The 18,999-nt window shown below is 35.1% G+C and overlaps 2 protein-coding genes across 2 annotated transcripts; both read left to right on the forward strand.

The window, feature by feature from the left end:
- Positions 7,750-8,562, forward strand: LOC104750003. Its single transcript, XM_010471734.2, has one exon. The coding sequence runs from the start codon at positions 7,965-7,967 to the stop codon at positions 8,445-8,447; it is 483 nt and encodes a 160-aa protein (XP_010470036.1). The 5' UTR covers positions 7,750-7,964; the 3' UTR covers positions 8,448-8,562.
- On the forward strand, positions 12,359-13,840 carry LOC104753438 (cytochrome P450 710A3-like). Its single transcript, XM_010475692.1, has one exon. It carries the CDS (start codon positions 12,359-12,361, stop codon positions 13,838-13,840), a length of 1,482 nt encoding a protein of 493 aa, XP_010473994.1.

Genomic DNA, 18,999 nt, shown 5'->3' on the forward strand with positions numbered 1-18,999 from the left:
GCCCGCAAAAGACAAGAAACGTCCTGTCCAGGAGGAGATACGAAGGCGAATGCGTTCAAGTAGAGGTAGATAATCAGCATGTGTCATAGAACGAGTGAGGAGGGGAAGCCCCAAATACCGGACAGGAAGAGAGCCAACAGCAAACGGGAAGTGCTGCAGGATGTCTTGCTGATGTTGGGAAGAAAAACCAGCCATGAACAGAGTGGATTTCTCGAGACTGATTTTGAGGCCATATACAACTTCGAACCGATCAAAAACAGCTAATGTCTCTGCAACAGAGTGTGAGATCCCATCAGAAAAAATGAGAATATCGTCAGCAAAGCAGAGATGGGTGAGATTCATTGTTTTGCAACGAGGGTGATAACCAATGTGATGATCAGTAGCAGCCTTATCCAACATTAGAGACAACACATTCATACAAATGACAAATAGATAAGGGGACAAAGAACATCCTTGCCGCAGACCTCTCGTGCTTTGAAAGTAACCAGCTAGCTCCCCATTGACTTGCACAGAGAAGGAAGCTGAGCAAATGCAGAGTTCAATCCAATGAATAAAATCCGCTGGAAGATTAATAGCTTTGAGGATGTTCAGTAGAAACAACCATTGCACTGAATCAAATGCCTTGGAGATATCAATTTGCATCATGCAACGAGGAGAGACAGACTCCTTATGATAATCCTTCACCAATTCTGAAGCAAGCAACAGATTTTCCATCATAAGCCTATCCTTGATGAAAGCTGACTGATTTGGAGCGATGAATGAGGGCAATATAAGCTTCAAACGATTAGCAATAATCTTGGAGATGACCTTGTATAACACATTACAACAGGATATAGGTCGGTAGTCCTTCATCTCTTGAGAGTCAGATTTTTTTGGGATAAGGGCCAAGATTGTCGAATTTACACCTTTTGGAAGGAAGCCTTTAAGGAAAAAGGATTTAACAACAACAACAAAGTCTTTGCCCAATATCGACCATGCTTGCTTGAAAAATTCGACGGTGTAACCATTCGGACCAGGTGACTTACTTACCGGCATCTTAAACAGCGTTTGACGAATCTCTTCCTCAGAAACCACCTTTAATAAACCCTCATGTTGAGCAGAGGAAACACGAAATGTCACCAACTCCTCTATCTGAGCAACATTCATACCCTCATATTCAACTGGCTCGTATGTCAGGAACTCCTTAAAGAACCTGACCGCCTCATCTTTAATCTCTGATTGAGTTTTTGCAGTGGAGCCATCCTGAAAAAGTATCTCTCGAATAGCATTAAGAGCTTGGCGAGATTTGACAGCATTGTGAAAAAATTTATTGTTTTTATCCCCTACCAACAACGAGTGCAACTTTGACCGTTGTTTCATGAAACATTCCTCCAAATCAGACACATGATCCCACCGCTGAAAAGCCTGCTCCTCAGCCTCCTCCACTGCAGACGTGGGATTAGAGAGCGTAGCAAGCTGTTTTTGACAGAGGTCTTTGTGTGCATTTTCCACCTGCTCAGAAAGATTGCAAAGCGTTTGACGACCTAGAGACCTTAAGAGAGGTTTTAGTGCCTTAAGCTTCTTTGCAAATCGAAACATAGCAGAGGTAGAGTGATAGAGACTCTCCAAACTATCCCAGAAAGCTTGCACCGTGGGTAAGAACTCCAGACATGACATGATAGCATTTGAAAATTTAAAAGCCCCCCTAGGTTTACAAACTTGATTCCCCACTGAAAATCTGCACCGTAGATGATCAGAGCACCCACCAGATTCAAAGACGCCATTAGCATCGACAAAGCGACGACTCCAAACCTCATTAACCAGAATACGGTCTAATTTCTTGCATATTAATCATTTATCTCTCTTGTTTCCCCAAGTAAATAGAGGGCCATGAGAATGCATATCTGTTAAAGAACAGTGACGTACTACATCCTGAAAGTCACACATTCCACTAGTGACAAAGGGATTATCATCATAAGTAGAGTGCTCGACTCCATCAAGTGTCTCATTAAAATCTCCAACAATCAGCCAAGGCTTATTTGCAAAAAGTGGAGAATCAAAATGAGATTTTAGATCCTCCCAGAGCTCTTTCCTTTCTTCAGCCAGATTATATGCATATACAAACGAGATAAAGAATTCCGTAGTGTTACCAGGCAAAAGAATTGAGCAGGTGACAACCTGACCACTCTTAAAGACTGGTGTTACACGCACATCTTCCTTCCAGACCACCCAAATTCGACCAAGGGTATTGAACTCATAATTGGTAATCGAAGACCATCCACAGAACACTGAAGTAATGATCCTAGGGGCCTTAGTTTCTTGGACACGCGTTTCAAGTAAACATCCAAACTGCAAAGATTCAGTTTGCAACCAATCACAGACAATAGAATGTTTTTTAGATTTGTTAAGCCACGCATGTTCCAGAAAAAACCAGACATTAATGACGATTACGGGAGTTCTTCTTGCTCGAGATACCAGGAAGTGCCCCCTTGGCTTGCTGAGAAGAAGACTCTGAAGCAGACTTGTTTAACCGTTTCATTTGCCGCGGCAATGAGGCTCGAATGGGAGCCTCCATCGCATTTGCTTGCTTAATAGGCTTAACAGTAGTAACAAAATTCCCTGTGGCATTTACCGGATGATCAGACTTAGCCGCGTCTGAGTCACCAACTTCCTCTGTATCCCCTAGGACTGAGAACCTCGAAGAACCAGAAACAGTAACGTGTCCAGCAACAGGCGGACTACGAGCTTTGTCAGAGCTCTTGCACCCCTTTCCTGGGGATACAACCGACTAACTTGTAGCATCATCTACTTGAGAGGGTGTTTCCTGTCTCGCACCATTAGGAGCGAGAGCAGCAGACTGCTGAATTGGAACCGGAGGAGGAACCTCTGCCTCTGAAACCTTTTTTGGTGAAACGATTTCCCCTTCTCCAGGAGAAACTTCAAAAACCTTTGTTGGCAACATTGGAACAGACATACAATCATCACTAGTGTGCCCCCACCCCTGACATCGAGAGCATTTCGGTGGGAGCCAATGGTACGTGAACTCCACAGTAACATCCTTTGCTGTGGTCAATTGAAAACGAAACTTGGAAGGCAAGTTTTGTGTGAGATGGACTTGCACAAATACCTTAGCCTCACCGAACTTACTACAGAGATCAGTGTCCGGGTGCAACCGAATAGGTGTACCTATTGGACTGGTCAGAAAACGAAGACCCTCCCAGGAAAACATAGAGTGAGGAACATTCTTTAGAGTGACCCACAAGGACATCGATGAAATAACAGGCTGCGCATCTTCTGGAAGGGGGGACCATTTGTCTAGCATCATAGGTACTCCCGCAATATTCCACATTCCTCGTCTCAAAACTCTCCTCCGTGTATCCTCATCACGAATGCGGAACCGGACAGAAGTTGCAGAGTGCTCATAGACATCAATACGGACAGACTTATCACCGAGAGGCCAAATCTTGTTGACTATTACATGAACTTTTACAACGTGTGGAGCCGCTGAAGGAAACCGACCCACCAGAAAGTCATCCCAGAGGGGAACCGAACCCTAAAGCACCGCATCAGGAACNAGTAACATCCTTTGCTGTGGTCAATTGAAAACGAAACTTGGAAGGCAAGTTTTGTGTGAGATGGACTTGCACAAATACCTTAGCCTCACCGAACTTACTACAGAGATCAGTGTCCGGGTGCAACCGAATAGGTGTACCTATTGGACTGGTCAGAAAACGAAGACCCTCCCAGGAAAACATAGAGTGAGGAACATTCTTTAGAGTGACCCACAAGGACATCGATGAAATAACAGGCTGCGCATCTTCTGGAAGGGGGGACCATTTGTCTAGCATCATAGGTACTCCCGCAATATTCCACATTCCTCGTCTCAAAACTCTCCTCCGTGTATCCTCATCACGAATGCGGAACCGGACAGAAGTTGCAGAGTGCTCATAGACATCAATACGGACAGACTTATCACCGAGAGGCCAAATCTTGTTGACTATTACATGAACTTTTACAACGTGTGGAGCCGCTTAAGGAAACCGATCCACCAGAAAGTCATCCCAGAGGGGAACCGAACCCTAAAGCACCGCATCAGGAACTGCAATCGTTGGGACACCATCAACCAAACTAACTTCATAATCGTGTTTCTTAAGCGATGGACGCTTATTCACTGCAGCTGCGTAAGACTGTTACTTGTTATGCGAAGAGGACTCATCCCCCTGAGGGGGATCCACCCCCGACATGAAGGAACACTGGCGGTAGCCGTCACACAAACCCTAGCGTGAGGGGATTCAGCAAAACCTAGAATCGCCCTTGAAATCGCACTTGGCTCAAATTTCAAAAACTAAATAATAAAATTGTTTGTGGTACTTTTAAGATAAAATTTGTAAACCCCACTCGAACGTCTTTCACTTTCACAATTTGAGTGCTAATGGTTCATTTATTGAGTTCAGACTGCAGACGTAAATCATATCCATGAATCATCATTGGACAGTTGCTTGCAAAATTGGTGACAATTAAAAGTAAAAAGCTTCTTCTTTTAATCCAAGTTTTTTTAATATACACTCTTTTAATCTTTTGCCAGCTTTTTGTTACTGTAAATCGATAAATAAAGAGTTTTGTTACGTTTATATTAGCTAACTAGGAAATTATAAAGAATAATAAGTTAATTTCTTGTTCTTTTAAAATATTGTTCCTTAATGTAAAAACTTAAAAAATTCAAACATATATATCAAAATTTTGGGGCTAAGGCTATATATTACCTTTTTTTGTTTTTAAAGGAGGTACGACCTTGTCAGTCGTCAGTACATGCACGCATCTTGTTCAGTGGATCTACAAATTGCTCAAAGAGTTTTACACTATCTTAAGAATGATCTACACAACAAGTATTGTTTTATCCCAAAACACATGTACGTACTATGACTGTTCTAGCTTTCACTAATGTAGATTGAGATTTTTGCCCTTATTCCAAATATTCTCTTATCTGCCATTGTGATTTCCTTGGTGTCTCATTTTAGAAATATGTGACATTTAACATGAGCAATGGCGAAAGAGTACATATCAAATGCCAATGCATTATCAAAAAAAAAAAAAAAATGCCAATGCAACTATTGAGCCTTCTTTGGTCGCAACACTTTCTCTATTAGCTTGGTTTACATTCCGAAACCACAACTCTGTTGTGATAAAGATCAAGCCGTTCTCTATGTTGCAAGCAATCTAATCTACAATATGAAAGGACGAAGCACATTATAGCTGATGGTCACGTTGTTCAACATACGTTGCAATTTTTATTTTTTCTTTAAAACTCGACACGTATGAATGCAACACTAGATTGATGATATGTCATATGACCGAACCTTTTGTCACTTCAAAGTTTAAACTCTTGTTCTCCAAGATGGCGTACATCGTATGCAGTATATATCTTTCATTTTTTTTAATGCTAATTAATTAGACATATATTCAGATAAAAAGACAAATTAATAGACATATAATAAGTAAGTTCTTGTACAAACAAAGCATGTATGTGAGAAGACAAGATTTTGTTATAATCTTTTACTTGTCCTTAAAAATATATGTTCGGCCAAAACTACATTATTAATAGTCAATGATTGTAATTACACTGAAATTGAAACTAAAACTCAACGAAGACAAAAGGAGGAGGAAACAAAAGATGGGAGGCAAAATGATTGAGCATGTGAAATAATTCAATTATGTTTCCATGAGAGTGTGTGTGCTAACTTTTTCTATTTATTTATCCCTTTTTACTGGTAAAAAAGTGGATAAACTAAGCTAACTGATATTTTAACTTTTACCTGAACAAGAAGTTAAATTATCTGCTTAACTTAAGTTGTTGATTGGGATAACATTGTTAAAGAATCCCAAGAATTTAGATCTCTACTTCTTTCTTTTTAATATTAAATATGATATTACTTTTTGGTGGTAGATAGTGATAGATAATGTGATCTCCAACAAATCTAACAAACGCATTTGGTGCCACCATTCACATTTCGTTTCTTGTTTGTGGGTAAAGGTACCGTAGTTAAGCACATACCAAGGAATTACTTCTAGTTTTTTTTTTTCTAAAAACGTATTGATTTGTTTAGTCTACCAACATAATTTTATAGAAACCCGTTTCAAACGAATGTTAGATAATAATTTATATATATATATATATATATATATATATAAATGTTCATTCAGAAATTGTTATGAACTGATGATCATATGACGTGTTATACGTTCGCTTGTTTTTGCATGTAACTACTGGGGACTCTTAATTTAATCGTCTCAACGATTTATTTATTTTATTTTTTTTTTTTGCAAGTTTTACAGTGATTTATGATTATAGTTGATTAATGTTATTAGAATAAATTATCTTAATATTTTTGTCCGCTTCGCATAACCAAGATTCTCTTGTGATTTGATTGAACGTTTCTAACTAAGTACGTGAAGAAAATTTGGATTTATTTACTTTTGGAAGTTGAGCCTTGGAAACTTTAAAATATATTGAAAATACAGTATATCGTAGGTTTGTGTACGTACGTGTTTATATATATATAATATATATATGCTTTATTAAATATTAGATTAGATGTCTTGTCTCTAATAACTTAGTTATTTTGGAAAAAGAAACACATGCGTTTGGGGTTTTGTTAATCTAACAAAACCCGGACATGAACTTCAGTTATCTCCAGAGATTTTTGTTTTTTGTTGGTGTGGTTTTGTAATTAGTTTATACATCAATTTCAAATGGGCATAACAGAGACAAAACATATCCAGTATCTATTATTAGTGTTGACTTTCGTTATCAGTGACAAATGTTGAGATATGTCAATGGCATCTAATTTTATATCAGAAACATTTAAGATTGTCACACTTAAGACTTTTGTCATCTAGGTGGGTATAGTTTAATGCTAAGGGATCGTTTTTTTTTAATCGCTATAGAGCTGTATAGTGGCATAACGATTTGTTTATCTTGTCAGTTAAATCGATCTATACACACAAAAGGTAATGGATGTATGATAGGTCAAGGTAAATGCTAAGTAATGTAGTTATAGATATGGTGATGTTGTAGGAGTGAGTGCATATATAGAGGTGGGTGTGATAAGATAGAAGGCATGTGAGGTTGATGTTCACATGCATCAAAGTTAGGAGATCAGAGTGAGAAAGTAAAATAATAGAAAATGATGATTAACCAAAATTTGAAATAAGATGAAAGAGACAGCTTATCTTCCTTTAGACACTAAATTCAATAATTTCTTTTAGCTTATGAATAAAGGAAACTAATTGACCTTTTTCTTTTCAACCAACAAAACTGGCCTTTTCTTGTTTTCATGTCAATACGCTTTCAAGCTTTTTTCAACTTTACACAATTATTATACGTATGCCTCTTTATGGAATACAAATTTTACTAATCCTCCAATATGAGAGAATGAGACACATATGAATTCGAAATTTAAACATGAGTGTATAATCTAATTTCTTCTTTTTTGTTTGTTAATATTTTATATTTTAAATGCTGGTTTTATGAAAAGAAAACTTAATAGAAACGAGGCTTTGTAAGTATATTTGTGAACGAAACCTTTTTTTTTTCCGTTGGTACGTAGAAAATATCTGAGTGTGGTTAAAAGAGTCATCTCTGGATCTTAAAGCAAAATGTGCTCTCAAAAGGCGAGAAACATGTGATTGGTATAGAGAGACTAACCATTTTTTACGATAATCTTACTATTATAATAAAGCAATCTTACATAAAGTATAGTTGTTGCATCGGATCCTTCAACATTAATTATAAACCCGAATGTTCGCAAACGAGAACATTATTTACATAAACAAAATTCATATTTACACGTACATAATATTACTAGTACTATTATATATAGCAAACTAAGCCACCAAAGCCATTAAAATCTCACTCTCTCTCATCAAAATTATATAGTTTCTTCTCCTTTTTATGCTTTAAGTTTGAGCTACGTTTCTTCTCAAATATGGGTTTCTCGGACGCCGGAATTTATCTCTCCGATCAAAATAATCTCTGCGAGACGGAGCTAGGGTTCCTTCGTGAACCCTCATTAGGTTTTTCAGACCTGAGCGTTCACACAACATCACCACAACACGAGTTCCACACTATTTCTCCTATATATCAAGAATTACAAGATCAAGATCAAGATCTTGAAACTAAATCGAAAGAAGCAAGTAATTGCTCACGCAAAGGAGTAAACTTCAAGAACGAAGAAGAAGAAGAAGATTATTGTAAGACTCCGACTCGTCTCGACCAGATTTTACCGTCGAATCCAAACATTTGTCCACCGGCGCCGAGGAAACCTAAAAGAGCACCGTCGAGAAGCCTTAAGGTCAGGAATTCTTATAAAAGCAAGAGAATGATCATTCTAAATGTTTCTAGAGAGATTGAATGTCTCTTCAATCCAGCTTCTCTATGTAATAAAATTAAGAAAGCAAGACATATCTGATCGATGTTTTCATATGTATGTATAACATAGCTACCTAATAACGAAATTGTGTAATACACTACGAGTTACATAATGTATTGAGATACCTATAAACTTTTTATCTTTCCTATGTTACTTCTTTTTATTTTTATTTTTTTGACAATTCACAAAGCTTTTGATTTTTGGTTAATAGTGTATGCTACGCTTTTTGCATGCTTTTTTTATATTTTTCTCTTGGGATATTTTATACATTGGAAATAATCGGTATATATGCACGACGATTAATAGAACTGTAGAGTACATTAATTAAGCATTGGAATTGGAAAGCAGAGTTGGTAAAAGTGGAAATTTTAAAACATACCGATTGTTTCCAATGTATAATCACTGACGACAAAAAGAAAAGAAAGATTGCTTGATCACTGAAATCAAGGTGAATGTGTTACCCTATTTGGCCGACTGGTCCAGCTCATATCAAGTTCGTGATTGTGCAAGTTAATTGTTAATTTAAATGAACAAATTTGGATACGGAAAGTACTGTAAGGCAAGAACCAGTATATGTTATTTAAGTTGGCCCATAAAATTAAAGTATCAAGTGTCAAGTGTGTGAGTAAAATGCATACACATATGGCTCTATCCACGTGGGCTTAAAAAGAAATCGAAGCCCAAGTTCAAATGTTTTGTCTTCTGCCACAAGTAGAGAAGGATGTTTTGTCCTCGCATGGAATGACGATTGGGGAAATCGTGCGTCTTCTCGTCATGACACAAACCATCAACTTAGCAAATCCACATATAAGTCAAAGCCATTGATCATGTTTAAAGTATAGTCTCACGAACAAGACAACAATTTCTATACCACATGCCCTCTAAAGGACATTATTGGCTTCCAAGAAATTTTTTTAGCGGAAAATTATGAACCGCTTTAAAATGCAAATGGAATGGACCGATTGAGTTATAAAATACGCACTATGACTAAGTTTTGAAGCTTAGATGACAAAGATGTATTTTGTAATTAAACTCTATCGGACCCGTTAATAGGTTATATCTTCTAAATAAACTTTTGTAATGAAAGAATCGCGAACAACAATTTTGGGAGCCCCAAAAACGGGGTTTGAGTAACATTAAAAGACTCCAAGTGGTGTAATCCACTCATGTCAATGGAAGTATCAAGTATGGATTGTGAAGTCATATGTCATGTTTTTTAGTCTGTGTTGTAATTTGTAAGATGGGTTGTGTTTGCTCCATTTGTTTTTTTAAATATAAAGAAACTCTTTGGTCCGGCTTTCACTTACCAAGTCTTCCACCCCTTCAATCATAAATAAATTGGCCAAATGTCTCGAGATTTAGATAATCATATATAGCAACATAAAAATAAATGCATTGTTAACTGACCTGAGCAGATAATTTTTTTTATTAATATTATTATTTTGGTCTGATATCAAAAAAATTAACGAAAGGTGTTAATCCAATCATAACCGGTACCAAACACAAAAAAATATAATCTATCTAAAATTGTAGAATCTAAATACTAATCCAAACATATTAAAACAAACACAAAAAATCCAAGATATATTTTTATAATAATTATTATAAAAATTATCCATAGATATACTACATGTTAAAATCTAAAGTCCTAATTAAACTATAAATCATCTGTTTAATCAAAAACTAATTATGATTGGTGATATAATGTTAGATTATACTAGTATGAATGATGAAAAAAATAAAAAAAGACAATTTGTATGTAAACAAGCTGATAAAAAACTGTCCAAAGAAACACAAAGTAAACAAAAAACTTATCTGCTAATTGCTAACCCTTTCTATATACCTTTTTTTAGATAAATTTCGCTTTCGTGCCTTCTATATATGAGAATAATCTAGGCTGTTCGATAAATGCATTAAAAAGGCAAAATATCATCAATTATTTTTTATCCAAAAAATAATTAAAAAATCAGTCATATACTTATATTTAAAATGATGACATAGTATATTTATTTGGATTTTGTCTTTAAAAAAAAGTATATTCATTTGGATTTGTTTAAAAAAAAGAGTATATTCATTTGGATTTTTCTTTAAAATAGGTATATTTATTTGGGTGGGAATAAAAACCACTTGAATTGGTAAAATCAGCCGTTGACTCAAGAAAAGAATAGAATTTACAACAAAACACAATGATTATGAATTTAGGAATGTTATTTTGATGATTTGGAATAAATCAATACAATAAAAGTTGGATGTGTTTCTCTGGAGTGTTGACACATCAGCTTTTTGGTTAAAGGAAGAGTTAGACACATCAATTAAAACACTTAACCAATCAAATTATAATGATTAATACAGCTCAATATTTTTGTCCAATAATAACCTTTTTCCATTCCACATCATTCATTCTGCTTTCTGTTACGGGCTCAACCCAATTACAATAGTGTCCAAGAAAAACTGTAAAAAAATCCAAATTAACCTATGTATGACAACTGAGGAAGGTGACGAGCAACACACACTCAACACCAGAAGAAAGAAAGAAGACATCGAAACCCTAATCGGAGGTCATCCAAAGAAAAGAACAATAGTCTCAAATTACTCTTGAAACAAGTGAAAGTTGCGAGTCTCTCATACTTGATGCTATGTTTCAGATTTGGCTGCCAAATTGAACCTTAGTATTCCACTTTTTTTTTGTGTAGAAATTTCCAGTGTTTCCTTAATTCTAAAACTCAAAGGAATATTTAGATTAGAGGAAGCTCCCAACAAATCCAATGAGTCAACAACGATCCAACTTAACCCCATAGTCCACCAACGAAGTGTGTGTTCAGACTCATTAGACAAGATCTGATCCTTGTCGCCATCAGAAAACTCTGAACCGTTGTTGTTATGAAACCTAGAGCTGGTAGAATCGTGGCGGGATCGAATCAGGGATATAGTGGTAGTAGCTCGAGTGAGTCAGTTGTGGAGAAGACTGTGGTTAAGATAAAGTTGAATTTTTTTGATTATTAGGCTAAAGGAGTTGAGAAGTTTTAAAGATTTGGATGTAAAAGAAGCTAGACTATTGGTGGAGAAGACTCTTGAGATTTGAAAGCAAGATTTTGCGGCATAATGCGGCTTATTTTAGAAAAACAAAACTATAAAAACATGTTTTACCATAATTTTCCTATGAATTATGATTTTAAAAAGTACAAAACAAAAAAAAAATTATTTAAAAAACTTATAAAAACAATCCGCGGCGTAGCGCGAGTACTAACCTAGTCATGTTAATACTAACGCCCAAACTATGCCTTTTTAAAGGTAAAAAAGACTGTCAAAAAGAAAAAGAAAAAGTTCATTTGGTACGTAAGTAAGTGGAAACCAACGTCATATTGGTGGTAAAGATAACATTAAAAGTTTCCTTAACTCACAGAGTCATTTGGTTTCCAACTTTCCATTAAAAAAAATCATTGATCTATTTGAAACTAAGGTATTAGAAATATTGTCAAGCCAACTCACAAATTACGATCAATTCAAAATATTCATATCTCCTCCCTCTGTCTCTCTCTACATAGACAATGGAAAATGCTTTTTTCTTAAATGAGACAAAGACATATTATTGACAAAAAATAGGAAACAAAAATAAAAACCTTTGGATTTGTTTTTTGATATATTATTTTTTTTGACAGGTGAACTTTGAATATATATATATATATATATATATATATATATATATATATANTCCGATAGTTTCGTAAAGCTTTAGATTTGTTTGCGAAAAAAAAAGAACCCTTTGAATTCTTCTTCTCTTAATAAATTTGCCAATAGCTTCAATCCAATATCCCAAAACCTCTTATAAATATTCTGCGAATCCTACCAACCAAACAAACGACAAAAAACAAAATCCTCTTCTTATTTTTTTACCACTCAAATCAATCATTTCCATATATTAAGAATAATAGAAACCAAAGAAAAGAATAATGCTTTCCTCAGATTCTATATTTGCCTCTCTTGCACCGTACTTACTCTCAGTATTTCTTCTATACCTTCTCCTCGAGCAACTCTCTTACCTTGTCAAGAAAGGTAACCTCCCTGGCCCTCTCTTCGTCACTCCCATCATTGGAAACGTCGTTGCACTCCTCCGTGACCCTACTTCCTTCTGGTACAAGCAATCTGTGATGGCGGACACTCCTGTTGGCCTCTCCGCCAACTACCTCATTGGAAAATTCATCATCTACATCAAAGACGCAGAGCTTTCCAATAAAATCTTCTCCAACATTCGTCCCAATGCGTTCCACCTTGTTGGACATCCGTTTGGCAAGAAGCTTTTTGGTGATTATAGCCTTATCTACATGTTCGGTGAGGATCACAAATCTGTTCGCCGTCATCTAGCTCCTAACTTCACCCCCAAGGCACTCTCCATCTACTCTACCCTCCAACAATTAGTTATCCTCCGTCATCTACGGCAGTGGGAGGAAAGTTTTTCCGGCAAGTCTCGGCCAGTGTCATTGCGAGAACTCATACGCGAACTAAACCTCGAGACTTCTCAAACCGTTTTCGTTGGACCATACCTTGACAAGGAAGCTAGGAACAGGTTCCGTACTGATTACAATTTGTTCAATCTCGGAACAATGGCATTGCCAATCAACCTCCCTGGCTTCACGTTCGGTGAGGCTCGCCAGGCAGTAATTAGGCTAGCGGATACACTTGCTGTTTGCGCGGGAAAATCAAAACTAAAGATGGCGGCAGGGGAGGAGCCAACATGCCTAATTGATTTCTGGATGCATTCAATCAACCAGCAGATTCCGCCGCCTCCACACTCGGAAGACAAAGAGATAAGTTGTTTGCTCGTCGATTTTTTATTTGCCGCGCAAGACGCGTCCACATCGTCACTCCTTTGGGCAGTGGTGCTTCTGGAGTCGGAGCCAGAAGTGGTAAGAAAAGTTAGGGAGGAAGTTGCAAGGATTTGGTCGCCTGAGTCCAACGCGTTGATAACACCGGATCAGCTCGCCGAGATGAAGTACACGCGGTCTGTGGCTCGTGAGGTCCTTAGATACCGACCACCAGCAAGTATGGTTCCACACGTTGCTCTTGGTGACTTCCCTCTCACGGAATCGTACACAATCCCTAAAGGTACAATTGTTTTTCCTTCCGTGTTCGACGCCGCGTTTCAAGGGTTTACTGAACCAGACCGGTTTGATCCTGACCGGTTTAGCGAGACAAGGAAAGAGGATCATGTGTTCAAACGGAATTTCCTAATTTTTGGATTGGGCTCGCACCAGTGCGTTGGCCAGCGGTATGCGCTGACTCACCTCGTGCTCTTCATTGCCATGTTCACGTCGATGTTTGATTTTGAGAGGGTCCGTTCGGATGGCTGCGATGATATTGTGTATTGCCCCACGATGTCCCCCAAGGACGGGTGCACGGTGTACTTGTCTAGCCAGACCGGTGCCACTCCTTGAATTGATCTGATAAAAGTCAGTATATTTTTTAATCACTTTTCATGATGTGCTCCAAGTGTTAAATTTGAGAGGAGATCGATGTCATAGCTTTCCCATGTCTTCACCATATATATTTGTGTTGTTATGTATATATATATATTTTTTTTGTGTGCAGATGATGTTATATAATTTGTTTCATAGATTAATTTTTTTTTTATTATTTGCTCACATGAAGCATTTTGTATAACATTCACCTCTATATCAAGTGACTTGAGATCCGAGCATCCTGGATTTTTTGTGTTGTAATCGGTAAATCTTTCATGGGTTTGGATGAATTAGATTTGTAAATTGGCCTCCACGTCAATTAAAGCTTACAGATCTAATAAGGAAATGGACCTCAGAATTAATGAATTTCAAATTCAAGATCTAACCCAAACAAAAAAACAAAAACCTCTTAGTAATTTTTTTTTCTTTCTCTCTTTTTTTTTTTTTTGGTAAAAATGTTTGAACCATGACATTTGCATATCTTGCCTACCCCTAGATTCTATAAGTTCTACGAGTTTGAGGTTGAGAAATTTAGATGTTTTTTATTTAACATGATTTGAAATGATTCGAACATCTAAATATAAATTTAAGAGGTTGTTTTCGAATGGTTAGATAGAGGAATACCACATGTTGATACCCAACAAAAAGAACTAGGTCACGGGTAGATGGGTTTAGTTTTGGGGGTTAAAGATGCCCCCACAATATTAAATACTATGGGCTTGTTCCTTTCGTCTCCGCATGCAATAGTGGCAATAGAAAAGGCAATGGCTGCTGAATTTAATTGCCATCCAAAATTTTAAACTGCAAAACACATTTTTTTGCTGCAGATAATTGCGCCAACAAAACAAACAAGGATATTTGCGTTTGCTGCAGTCGCAGGTAAATTACAAACTTTCTTTTGGATGAAAAATGGTGCCCTCTTTTGTCGTTTGTATCATTGTATGATATTATTGGTTTCATAAACCTAGGAATTTCATCGAATGCCGCTGTTGCTTCTGTTCTTAATTCCCATAGGAGTCGATGCAACATTCTTGATCTTCCAAATAGGATTGTGGGTGAGATTTGAATAATCAGAGATATGGTTCGTTACCTCGGAGACATGGTTACATATTCGACAAGCTGGCCCAAAATTAAGCTGGCCCTCAGGAAACATGGTTATAGTTCTTTTCTAGTCCTGCCGTTGCCTCTTCCTAAAATTGATTTGGTAAATTCTCACTTTTCATTATGTGCCCTAAGTGTTATTGAACCTGAGAGGAGATGTCATTGTTTTGTCATCTCTACACTAAATTGATATTTTTTCTATGTAATACCAACTGATTTTTGAGAAATACCCTAAAATAGCATTAAAACAAATTTTATGGACAATTATAGCATACACTCCATAATTTTTCAAAAATAGTATTAGTTAACACATTACAATATTTAAAATTTAATATTTATAATTTGATTTTTAGATTTAGGTTCTCAATTTTAAGGTATAGTTTTGAGGGGTAGGGTTTTAGTATTTTGAATTTAGGATTTAATTTTGAAAGATTAATTTTAAAATATAATACTATTATAAAATTTTAGAAATGTTATGCCAAATTAAGAAACAAAAATTTTGTTGGTGCTATTTTTAAAAATTTCTTATGATTTTTACATCCATAACATACTAGATATTTCCATCAAAATAGAATAAGTTACGTGCACGAAAAGCTAAAACATTTTGATCTGGATCGTGTCTTGAAAAACACTATAATTTGTTTAGACTTTAGAGTAACCTTACCGGCGAGTGACTATATTGAGTTTCTTTAAACTAAAATATCAATATTTTAATATTTTAAAAAGTAATAGTGTAATCATTTGTACTGTGTAGGAAATAATAATACGTCAATGTTTTGCTTTCAATCGTGCTCCTAACGATCAAACTAGCAAAAATAACACGTCAACTTTGTTTTTTATATATAATCAAATCACATTATAGTGATGACATATTATATAATACTTATGTGGATAGCTACAAGAATCACGTGGAATTGCGCTATACATTAATACATTATCTGAACAATCATTATCATTATCATTATCTACATGAACATTTTTTGAGTATATTTTCAAAAAAAATTGTTTAGTAAAAATTTACAGAGAATATTACTACATATAAAAAAAAAATAAACACATTAAAGTAAATCTGAAAATGAAACAAAAACCAAAAGAAAATTTTCAAAAGTACTGAGAAAAAAGTGTGAATGGTAAAAAATAAAAGAAATTGGCGGTTAAGTTTATGGTAAAATGATAAAGATATTGTTATCTTTATAATTTTAATAACAAAAAAAATAATGAGAGGCGGTTCGATTTATATTATTTATACCATAGTTTACCAGAAAAATGGTAGTTATATTTTAAATACTTCAATATTAATCCTAGACACAATCAAACCTAATTAAAGTATGTTAACAAAAATTATTAAATTAATTATATCTAGATAATTTTTTACAATTAATAATAGAAAGATTTTGAAAAGAAACTCAAGATTCAATATTATGATTTTTCTATTCTCTTTTTTTATTTTTTTTTAAATGATTTGAGTCATCATATAGTACATAAACATAACAATTTTTTTTTTGAATACTTTATGTTTTTTTTGTCAACCATTGGACCATAACTGGTCGGTCCATTAGCCAAATTCCTACATTCGTACGAAGCAGGACTCGATCTCTGGTGTGATGGTGCCTTTTACAAATGAAATTACCTCCTGCCACTGCACTAAGATCACTTCACAATACTTCATGTTTTTTTATAACAAACATGCATTTTTTTAATGTGTTTAGCGTCTCACATCCGCTAAATAAATAAAACCAAAATGAATTGAAATCCAAATAAGCATGAAAGTTAACTTAATAAGCATCCAAATTTTAAAGTTCTTATTCGGTTTAATTCTATTATTTAGTTGAACCGTTTAATTATATCATATATAATCAATTTTAAAAATAGTAAGTTGAATAAAATTTTAAAACATTGTTAATATATAAACTTATAAAAACTTTAAGTATCACGGATGGGTTTGGATCGATATTTTTAAAAAATGCTGATTTGAGTTTTAATAACTACTAACATATATTACTCAGTCAGTAAAGAAAAAAAATGTGTGTTCAACTTCTCATATCGTCTTAAAATTAAAACAATGATCCAAAGCTAAATTATTAATAAGACCAAAATGAATCCAAATTCGAAGCATGAGTGATGCAAGATTGAAAGCACTCCAAACTTTAGATCGCTTGATGATCAAGATATTCCAAGCTTACCTCAGAGAAGGTGGAACAATGAGAAGGTGGGGATAACAGCGGTCACTTCTTTCAAGTGGGATCGATTCAAGTGGAAATGATGGATAGCAGCGGTGACTGACTCGCTCAATGAGTGACTAACAAGATTGTTTGAATCACTCAAACAAACTTAATCAACTGGTCTTAAAGCATTAAGTAAATACAAAAAAACGAAAGAACAAGACAATACAAAAACTCAAAACTTTGAAAGAAACAATACTTTCTATTAACTTTCAATATTCAAGGGGGCCTTACAATGGAACGAGAGATCAGCTTATATAGAGTAGTGTACAATGTTCTAAAAAACTAAAATAAAAAAAAAGTACAAGATATGCGAAATTAATCAAAAACTAGTCGTTGGTTTTTAAATGTGAAATCTGGCCAATTATGGGAAGTGTTGAGTCTTGAGAGACTGGGTGCAAGTCCATGCATAAGTAGTGATTCTACGGGTTCTAATTATGTGATAAGGTGTACCAACGTTCGTGTGGTACATATCTTGTTTGGTCTAGATCTTCTCCTAGTTTCCATAAATTAGCCAACACATATCGCCTTATAGTTAAAAGAGTAAAGCTTGAGATATGAAACACTACCATAGTGACAACTGATAAATGCCAGCAAATAGGCTCTTAAGAGCCACTTCTTTTCTTTCATTCCGAGAGATTGAAATCGCCAAGCAGACATACTGGCAAAAGACGCTCTAAGAGCATGTGCAATGTTAGTCTCGCAAGGAGTCTCTCATCCACAAAAAAATATATAATATTGAGAAAGTAAGAAAGAGAATTAAGTGAGTCTCTCATTTGAGAGATTTTGAGAACCATGTGAGAGACACACTTGACACATATCTCATCATAATTGGTTCTGGATTTTATTTAGAATTTAAATTTTAAATAAAAAATAAAATTACACAAAATTGATTAAGATAATATATTTGAGAAACTCATAGAGATTCTCCCTATGGCACATGCTCTAATGTCTTTGTGTACTGAACCCTAGTTTCTGTAATGAAATATCCATTTGTCAAAAAAAGAAGAGCCGCATGCGCTATAATTCGTTTTTCTTTTTAAACTGAAAATGGAATCGGGTCTAGGCTCGTATATTTTCTTCTATTTCTTTTAAAAGTTTAAGAGATTATTTAAGCTAATATACAGTCTTGTAAATTATTTACATCAAACTAAAACAAGTTTTTCAAGGATTTATAATTATTTTACAAAAAATTTATCCAATTCTGTTTTTCCTGCTAACAATTACTTGCATGAGTAATTTTGTTATTCCGCTATATATACATCTAACATACCAATTACCAACCAAGCCTTAATCACCATATACAATTAGTGAATTTAGACTTTTGATGATTTAGAGCAAATCAAATTGATAGGTATATATGGATCAATTTCTTTGTGTTGGACGTCCCATCAATCAGTTCGAAAAGAAAAATATTCCAAATATGTGAGTTCACCTGAACTTTCCAAAAAATGAGACTTACAACGAAACACAATGATTTATGAGTTTAGGAGAAAATCAGATTAATTCTAATAGGTATGATATATTGGCGCCCAAACTATGACTTTTAAGGTAAAAGAAACTGTCAAACGAAAAGCTCATTTGGTACGTAGTTCAAACCAAAGTCATTGGTAAAGCCGTAACGACAACATCAAAACATTGTCAAAAAAACTCACAAATCACGATCAGTTAAAAATCTCTCCCTCTCTCTCCATAGACAATGGCATGAAGAAGTAAAAATATAGAGGAGAAATAGAAAAGACCTTCTGAATCCAAAATCTCTTATAAATATTCGGAGAACATACCAAACAAAGAACGACAAAAAGCAAAATC

This window comes from Camelina sativa, chromosome 16 (assembly GCF_000633955.1).
Source record: "Camelina sativa cultivar DH55 chromosome 16, Cs, whole genome shotgun sequence".
In the NCBI taxonomy this organism is placed as follows: Eukaryota; Viridiplantae; Streptophyta; class Magnoliopsida; order Brassicales; family Brassicaceae; genus Camelina; species Camelina sativa.